Source organism: Grammomys surdaster, unplaced genomic scaffold, assembly GCF_004785775.1.
Source record: "Grammomys surdaster isolate TR1022 unplaced genomic scaffold, NIH_TR_1.0 183, whole genome shotgun sequence".
NCBI classification, from domain to species: Eukaryota; Metazoa; Chordata; class Mammalia; order Rodentia; family Muridae; genus Grammomys; species Grammomys surdaster.
The window spans coordinates 783,589-792,831 of NW_021604628.1; the positions used below are offsets into that span (position 1 = coordinate 783,589).

Genomic DNA, 9,243 nt, shown 5'->3' on the forward strand with positions numbered 1-9,243 from the left:
GCTAGAGGAAAGGCTAGGGAGAGCTGGGTGAGCCTACAGCCCCACCACCTGAACCAGAGTCAGACCTGTTTAGTCCCTGGATGCGAATAGTGAGTGTAAAACCTTCATCGCTTGGTTCTGAATGAGAGACAAGGTCTGTTGTAACCCAGCCTGGCCCCAGACCCACTAAATAGCTGAGGGTGGCTTGGAACCTATGATCCTCCTCCTCAGCTTCCCAAAATGCTGAGGTTACAGGCCTGTGTCCATTGCTCATAGAGGAAACTAGCCAAGGACGACAGCGGCAGGGTCAGGAAGCACGCAGGCTTCCTCCTGGTTCACCTGGTTAGTGTCTTCAGCCACACCATAGCAAGCGAAGGTGTGCGTGGGACTGACACTCCCTGCCATTGGCCACTGGCAACCTGTCTTCAGTAGGACCTTCTGGTGATTGACTCGTTTTTATGTGTGTGCCTGTGTGTCTGCCATACACGGAAGTGCCCTCTGAGGCCAAAAGTTATGGCACCTGTGAGCTGTCCGGTATGGGTGCTTGGAAGTGGACTTGGGTCCAGCAGAGGAACAATGAGCACTTTTCATCCCTGAGCTGCCGATCCAGCTGTGCTGTTTTGTTCTTGGGGACTTCTGCCAGGAAGTAGCTCAGAAGAGTTTCTCAGCCCACATTTTCATCTACAAGCTGATGGATGTTTCGGCCAGCACCAGCCAGAAAAGGAATGGGGGGCAGTTATATACCGAACTGAGTTTGTTCTAAAATATCCACCCTGATTATTGATTACAGATACCTCCAGAATGGAAGGAACTTGATGGCTCATTGTAAGTACTTACAAAAGGAGCGCTATGCAAGGAGTCAGAAATATTATACAGTTCCGTTTACATAAAACAGCATTTAGTACACAAGTTGTCTAAAGAAGATTCCACACCCCGCCCCCCTGTGCATGCATGTGTGTGTGCGCGCACACACACACACACACACTCACACACCCCTCTGGTTTTTTTTTCTAAGACATTTTCTTCCCAAGGCTCAATTAGTAGAATGCCTACCTACCGTGTGCGGAGCAATGGATGTTGAGCCCCAGCACTGTATAAACCAGAGGTGGTGATACACACCTGCAATCCTAGCACTTAGAGGAGAGGCTGGAGGGTCAGAGGTTCAAAGCTATCCTCAACTACGTGTGGCACTTGAAGGCAAGCCTGAGCTACATGAGACTCTGACCTTGGTCTGTAAGTAAGTCGGTCGGTAAATAAAACACTTCCCTTTTGAAACCAAAGGCTTCCTTTCCTTCGCCGGAGAAGCACTGATCCTCACCCCAGAGTAAGAACACTGGAGACTGAGTAGAAATGGAGCAATTAGTTTAGCTGATGGCTTTGCAGGGTGTCAGCACAGAGAAAGGGACTCACTGGTGGAGCGCTGAGTGCAAGCAGCTCACAGGCTGTGGAGAGCCCCTCCTCCCCTGTCCTCATAACTGACTGTCACTCCTTTGTGCCATCTAGAGCCTGGCTTGCCCTCACTTCCATCTGTCTTTTCCTCAACAGTCATTGTGAGGAGGTTCGTCTCTGCACCTCCTGTTCATTTTCAAGCTCGTCGGAAACATGACCCCGTGGGCCAGCTTGGCTGTTAGTAATTTTCCACTCCAAGCTTCCAGTTTGGGTGGAATGGGAATATGTGTAGCTTAGCAGAGTTTAGGTAGAGGAATAGCTGCAGTTGCAGGCCTTAGCAGGGGGTCTAGTGTTTCCCATTCGATTGAAGCTGGCTCCAGCTGGGTGCGGAGGAGTGTGGAAGAAAAGAGTCAGATAAAAGGTAGATCCAGCTAGAATGTAGAGCCCTCCCTCAGACCTAGCTCCCTGCTCACACCAGACACACATAGATTGGCTCATCCTGGGGGAGGGAGGAGGACCTCACCCTGAAGTCACCCTCCAGTATCCAGAAACCTCAGGTGTCTGTCTGCATCCTCCCTCACAGTAGCTCTAGGGTAGGTAAATGCAGGCTTCCCTTATAAAGCTGGCTGGTGAGAGAGCAGAGGAGGGAACGGAGAAGGCAGGCCTCAGACAGGCACATCAAGATTTCCTTTTTTTACCCAGCCCTGTCTTTCAAGATGTAATGAAAAAGCCTTCTGGCTCACCTCCGCCGAACCCCATGCAGGGAAGCCCAGTTCACATCATTAGCGAATCTGCAGCCCAGTGACTCACCCCTGCTCACAAAGGGAACTGTTTGGTTTAGGTTTTTCAAAGACATGTCTTTCTTGGATGTGGCTTATTGATAAAAGTCTAAAGCTGAAGGGATCTCTTTATAATATTACCAGCTTAAAGAGAGAAAACTCTTATTTTTATGTCTCTTGGATAACAGAGGGTAGAAATGTCACAGGTGAGGCCTTGGGGTGTGGCTCAGTGGCTAAGTCTTGGCTAGAATGCACAAGTCTCCGGCTTTATCCTCAGCGCCACTGGTGATGATGATGATACAGAATAAATAAAAATGAAGATACAGCACAGGGGTAGGAGGCAGCTACTGCAGACGCTGAGACTACAGTGTCCTGCAATGGTAGCCAACAGTGATCATGTATTCACCAAGGACCAGCAACATCTGACAAGAATTTATCCTCCAAAAAAAATAAATAAAAATTAAATTTAAAAAATTAAAAAAAAAAGAGGGCTGGAGAGATGGCTCAGAGGTTAAGAGCACTGACTGCTCTTCCAGAGGTCCTGAGTTCAATTCCCAGCAACCACATGGTGACTCACAACCATCTGTAATGGGATCCAATGCCCTCTTCTGGTGTGTCTGAAGACAGCTACTGTGTACTCATATATATAAAATAAATAAATAATTTTTAAAAAATAAAAAGTAAAAAAATAAAAAAATGAAATTAAAAATAAAATAAAAAAAGAAAAAAAGAAAAGCCAGGCAGTGGTGGCACACGCCTTTAATCCCAGCACTTGGGAGGCAGAGGCAGGCAGATTTCTGAATTCGAGGCCAGCCTGGTCTACAGAGTGAGTTCCAGGACAGCCAGGGCTATAGAGAGAAACCGTGTCTTGAAAAACAAAACAAAACAAAACAAAAAAAAGAGTTTATCCTCCAAACAGCTCCATAAGTGAGTGCTGTCGTTAGCATCTCTCTCTGTAGTGACAATTTTGGGGTTTTGGTTTCTTAAAAAGAAAGAAAGAAATATGGTAAGAATATTTGTTTGTTTGTTTTAGTCCCAGGTGTGGGATATGAGGCTGCTTCAGACTGTCCACAGAGGCTGACTAGTGCTGCTGGGGTGCTAGTGCTTTGGTAGGTGTGTGATTTTTTTTTTTCTTTTGCCAGTAGCAGAGAGTTTCTGTGATTGTGTGACATTTGGAATTCTGGGGACTTTTTCAGAGGGTTTATAAATTCTAGGGCCGCAAGAGGTAGGGTGGGTTGTTGGTTGGTTCCTGTTGGTTGTTGTTGTCTTGGTTTGTTAAATAGCTATGCACAAAGAAGAAGAAAGAAAAGAAGGAAGGAAGGAAGGAAAAAAGAAAGAAGAAATTATCCATCCTGATAGCAAAGATCAAACTTGCCCCAAGGAATTCAATGCCCTTAATCAGCAGGAAGTGTCTAACAGTAGCACAGTCACCGTTCCTTTCTGTCCCCTTTTCTCTCCTATCTAGTGTTAGGGGATTGAAAGGGTGGAAGAAAGAAGAACCCACACAGTAGCAACTGTCAGTTCCATCTTCCAAGTTGGGAAAGTAAGGTTTGGAGCAGTCAAAAAGCTTCCTTAGCTCCTATAGTAAACAGTAGGGTTAGGATTTGAACTCATGGGCTGGAGAGATGGCTCACTGGTTAAGAGCACTGACTGCTCTTCCAAAGGTCCTGAGTTCAATTCCCAGCAACCACACGGTGGCTCACAACCATCTGCAGTGTGATCTGGTGCCCTCTTCTGGTGTGTCTGAAGACAACAACAGTATACTCATATATACATAAAATAAATACATAAATAAATGAATCTTTTAAAAAAAAGTGTTGGAAACCTTTAAAAATCAACATCATCCGGCATGATTAAAATGAGTTGCTCTTCCAGAAGACATGGGTTTGGTTCCCAGCACCCACATGGTGGTTCACAACCCTTGAACTCCAGTTGCAGGGGATTGAACCTCTTCTGGCTTCTGCAGGCATCAGGTCTGCACTTGACTCAGAGACATACACGCAGGCAAAACACCTCTACCCATACATTAAACAACCACAGACAACCAAACTTCGGGGTGGAGAGAAGAGGGAGAGTAGCATCCTCTCCTCAACCCCTTCAAACCCATTTCCATTCATTCTGTAACCCTGTATGAGCCCCAGGTAATGTGATTCATTTCTACAGATTTGCCTGGTCTAATGTTTAAAAATTCAGTAACAAAATGAGGTCATGCAAAAAAAAAATGTTAAATAGGAATCGACCAAATCAACTTTACAGTGATCAGAGTTGTAGAAACCACTCAAAAGTGGGCTATATAATGAGGCGGAGGGATAATTCAGCTACAGAGAGCATGCTTAACGGTGCGTTCAATGTTCAGAATCTCCTACCCCCAACTCAAAGTAGGATATCGTTTTAAATAAAATGGTTGTGCCACCATCAGAACGTGGTTATAAAGCAATTTTTGTTTTGGAGACACGGTCTCGTATCCGAGGCTGGCCTCTAAAGTCATTGTGTAAAGGTGGATACCCTTGACCTCCTCATCCTCCACCACACCCTGCCAAAGACAAAAGGGGTGGGGTGGTAGGTAATAAGAGGTTCCGGTTTATTGCTGCTGGATCTGGGGACAGTGGCTTTGGAGAGCGTGGAGAGGACGGTATTGGGAAATAAGTCATTATTATACTCACGAACCCCAGGAAAGAGAGTGTTTCTTACTGCTATTTACTCTAGTTTTTAAGTGTTTATTCGTGTGTGCACACACAAACCCGCTAGGGTGCGCATGTGGAGGTCAGAGGCCAATTTGAAGGGTCCGATCCCCCTCATCCCCCAGCCACCATGCAGGTAAAGCCTGAGCATCGAACTCCTGTCTCCACGTTTGGCAGCAAGCAACTTCACTCGTTGAGTCATCCTCCAAGCCCAATTAGTTGACGTTTTACGGTTTTGGAGGCTGGTCTCGGTCCGCAGCAGGCGTTAGGCTCGTCCTTTCTGGCTCACACCCGCGCCCTTCCCGCCCAGCCGCCGCGGCCTTCCCGCTGCGCACGCGCACTGGCCGCCTTCCCAGCCTAGGGGCGGGCCCGCGCTCGCAGAGCCGCCGATCCCCGGGCGATTGCTTCTGTCTGGTGTTTAGGTATGGTGCGCGAGAGGCGCCTCGGAGGCGGCCGGAGCCCGGGCTGGAGTTTGGCTGGTTGCTGAGCGCTGCCCCGGTGCCGAGCGGGCTATGGGCGAGGCCGACCCCTTGGTCTCGGGGCAGATCGCGGCCTGCCGGAGCTGGTGCTTGCGGCGGCTGGGGATGGACCGTGAGTGGCTGCAGCTGGAGGCGGGGAGTGAGGTGAGGACGAGCGGCCTGGCGGGCTGCGGGAGCGGGGAGGCTGCGGAGCGGCGCCGCGTACGGCACACACGGCCTGTCGGGAGACGCCGAGGCGGCAGCGGGCTCCGGCCACCTCAGGGCCTGGAGGGACCGGGCCGCGAGGCCAGGCGAGGCCGCGGCTTGAGGCCCGAGCTGGAGGGCGGCTGCGCGGGAGCGGGGCCCGTGCCGGAGCCGCTGTAACGGACGCGGGCCTCCCAGCGAGAAGGATGGGGTCGAGAGCAGGCAGGGTCACCGTTCAAAAGTCTCTCGGAGCCTTGCGGTGACCCAGCTGAGACGGGGAAACTGAGGCAGAGGCGTCCCCATTGACGAACCTGTCCAAGGGAGTCTGAAGATGGACTCCCGGAAGGCTGATTTAAAGTGTGATTTAAGGGTGGCTTGCCTAAAACCCTCGAGCTGTAATGTTTAAAAAAAAAAAAAAGTCTTCTATTCCCTCTCCGAGGAGAATTGGAGCGTCGGGGTGGGTCACGGTTGCATCCCCGACGTGGGTCAGAGAGAGTCAGCCTTCTTTCCAGAAACTGCTCACAGTATTGGATAATGCAGACTTAAAGGGCTGGTGCTGGGGACCGAACCCAGGGACTCGTACTTGCAAGGCGAGGAGTCTACCAAATGAGCTGTATCTTCAGCTCCATAAGTGCAAAATTAGAAACAAAGTCAAAAGGGGAGGTAAAGTTCTAAGTGGGGGGAAGAGGTGCTGGGGTGCGCTGCGTCCTTGCAGTCAGCTCTGGAAAGACAAGTGGGTCACGGATGGGATTGCAGTGTAGAACCCTTGGGGTTTTGGGAAGCCTGTGGAGTACTGAATGTTGGTCATGTGTGCTTGGTACACAAACTAGAATCCTCTGAAAGGAGGGATCTTTAATTGAGAAAATGCCTCCGTAAGATCCGGCTGAAAGGCAGTTTCTTAATTAGTGATTGATACGGAGGGGCCCAGCCCATTGTGGGTGGGGCCATCCCTGGGCTGGTGGTCCTGGGTTCTATAAGCAAGCCAGTCAGCAGCACCCCTCCATGGGCCTCTGCATCAGCTCCTGCCTCCAGGTTCCTGCCCTGTGTGAGTTCCTATCCTAACTTCCTTTGATGGTGGACTGCAGTTCAGAAGTGTAAGCTGAAACAAAACAAAACCTTTCTTCTCCAACTTGCTTTTTGGTCACGGTGTTTCCTTGCAAGAATAGTAACCCTCAGACATCATATAAGTTAAATTCGGTGAATTGGTAAGGTTAGATTTTTCTGATAAGCCGTGATAATTCTCAGTTGAGAGACAAACATAGGAATTTATGGTTTGAACCAGAGAAAGAGAGTTTACACCGTGAAGGAACCTGAGACCGTCTGGGTGTCGGACCAAGGTGTGGCTTATTTAGCAATATTCTAGAGCCAGTCTGGCTTTAAATTAGGGATTAGAGGGCCGCTTATTTTTACCTATAAGTTTTTTTTTTCCCTCTGCATTACTTAATCTGATCCCGAGCATTTACTAGGCTCTCACACCCCTGTAGGGAAACTTAAGTGTTGATTTCTTCATAGAGACTCAGTTCTGTGGACTAATCTATTACTCTGGAATAGCTTGGCAGCCCTAGGGTAACAAGGGCAAGAGGACTGATTGTAAAGCACTACTGAACCTGTTCTACACGGTTCCATCGATCTCCGTGGAATTACATCTATGGGGCGAGACTCAGACAAACCAGGAGAAAGCTGGAGACTGTGAGGATTGACCCGCCTTGGGGGTGGGGGCCCTGCGTGTAAGGGAAGCCTGCCTGGTGACCCGCCAAGTCAGGCTGTTGGCAGCACTTGGAGCATAGCCTACAGCGTGTATAAAGAGTTAGAATCAATGCCAGGATGAGATCTGACTGCGGCTCTCAGGTGGTGATAGTCCAGGTGGGTTTTGAGAGGCGTGTGCCTGCTATCAGCCAATCATAACAGCTAAGGTGGGTTAGTTCCTGCCTTTCCAGTTCCCCTCAAAGCTGCGTTGTGCAGATAAAAATCTAAGAACATGGATCTTCATATCACACTGAAGGGAATCCTTTAGTTAATTATCTGTCTTTAAGCTTCCTGAACCAATCTGGAAAGTCTGGTGTAAGCACAAATGAGCAGGGGTTGATCGCAGGTGAGCCACTTGCAGCCCTGCAGGGAACAGCTGTGCCTGTTGCCTGCCACCTGCCTGCTTCTCTGGTGTTTGGGTTCCAGGATTGTGCTGTGAGTGAGTTGGAAGGGGAAGGGCTGGGATGGCTCCCGAGTGTGTACTAGTTCTCTCAGCATCAGAGCCCTGCAGAGGAGGACGGGGCTGGTGAGGGCGGTCAAAACCAAGAGCATCCATCTAGATCCGTGTCTGGACTAAAGGGCTGGAGGTGGAGCGGCTGCCGTGGGGAGCCCAGGACAGCGAAGGGGAGGATGAAGGACATTTACTTCCTCTGGATTCTAAGTCCGTTTCAGAACAAGATGCTTATCCGCTCTTCTGTGCTGCTTTCCCTGATGGCAGTCGGACTGTCTCTCCCATCGTGTCACATGAAATATGGAATACGTCCCCTAGAACAGCTACCAGTGATGGGATGTTATAGTGAGCACACAGTAGACCATCCCTAAATACCCGCTGGTCTTTAAGGAGCTTAAAGATATGGTTCTGAAGTATTTACAAAAGGAGGAACGAAGGCATGTTTTAGAAAACCATAGACCATGACTTTAATTCCAGAACTCAGGAGGCAGAGTCAGGAGGTTCTCTGAGTTCTAGGCCACCCTAGTCTACAGAGAGTTCAGGCCAGTGGAGGGCTACATAGTGAGACCCTGTCTCAAACAGGAAAAGAGAAAGCCGTAACCTTGGCTGTTTTCTGCTAAGGTCACTGTAAAGTCAGTCAAAAGATTGCTTAAGCACAGAAAACAAACTGTAAGACCTGGGTCTCAGAAGACCCTCGTTCCCTTCCCTGCGTGTTGTGATTAGACAGGTGTACAGGAAGTATGACTGACGGATGGGGATCTGAGCTTCATGACTATCTTCTACAGAAACCCAAGCTGTTCTGTGTAAGCACAGACCCAGGACTCAAGGAGTTTAGTTGTAGACTACTGACTAGACTTTGCAGAGTGTATACCCCCGTGTGTACAGGTGCCTGCAAGGGCCAGAAGAGGGCATTGAGTTTGGATTTGGAGTTATGAGTTCTTAGCTACTAAGCACCTCTCCAATCCCCATCTAACTTTATTTTTTCTATGTCTTGACTGAAGGTACAATATCAACTGCCATATCAGCTTCATGGGAATCTAAAGCTAGAAGGAAAATTATGTCTGTCTGTCTGTCTGTCTGTCTGATGGCAGATCAAAAGATAAAAGAAGCCTCACCAAGGCAGTGTGACAGGGTGAACTAACAAGATGATAGTGAATAAAGTCAGCTTCACGTCCTGCATTTGAACGCACTTTTGCCAGCTGGTCAGGTATAGAAAGAGGCACAGCACAGTAATCTTAAGGGAGAGGAGGGTCAAGAAATGTGGCCATGGGACTGGAGAGATGGCTCAGCGACTAAGGACACCGACTGCTCCTCTAGAGGACTGGGGTTTAAATCCCAGCACCCACATGGCCGCTCACAACTGTAACTCCGAGATCTGACACTCTCACACAGACATATGCATGCTAAACACCAGTGCACATAAAGTAAAGGTAATACAATTTTAAAAATTAAAAAAAAAGTGGTTTCTCAGGTCGAGGATAACTTGGCAGTGTACTGGAGCACTGTGGCAGCCGGTGCCACACGTCCACGGTAACTGTGATAGCCGGTGCCACACA

General features: G+C 48.9%; 1 protein-coding gene across 3 annotated transcripts in view; it reads left to right on the forward strand.

The window, feature by feature from the left end:
• The first annotated feature begins 5,268 nt into the window (after positions 1-5,268).
• Positions 5,269-9,243, forward strand: part of Rnf8 (ring finger protein 8) — a 24,381-nt gene continuing 20,406 nt past the window's right edge. For 2 of the 3 annotated variants that reach the window (XR_003711454.1, XM_028767951.1), the window contains exon 1: positions 5,269-5,451. Coding sequence is in view for 2 of the 3 variants with exons in the window: in XM_028767951.1 (XP_028623784.1) it covers positions 5,341-5,451 (111 nt within the window). In the remaining variant the exon portion in view is untranslated. The remainder of the gene's footprint in view (positions 5,452-9,243) is intronic. The other variant, XM_028767950.1, reaches the window with a different exon arrangement.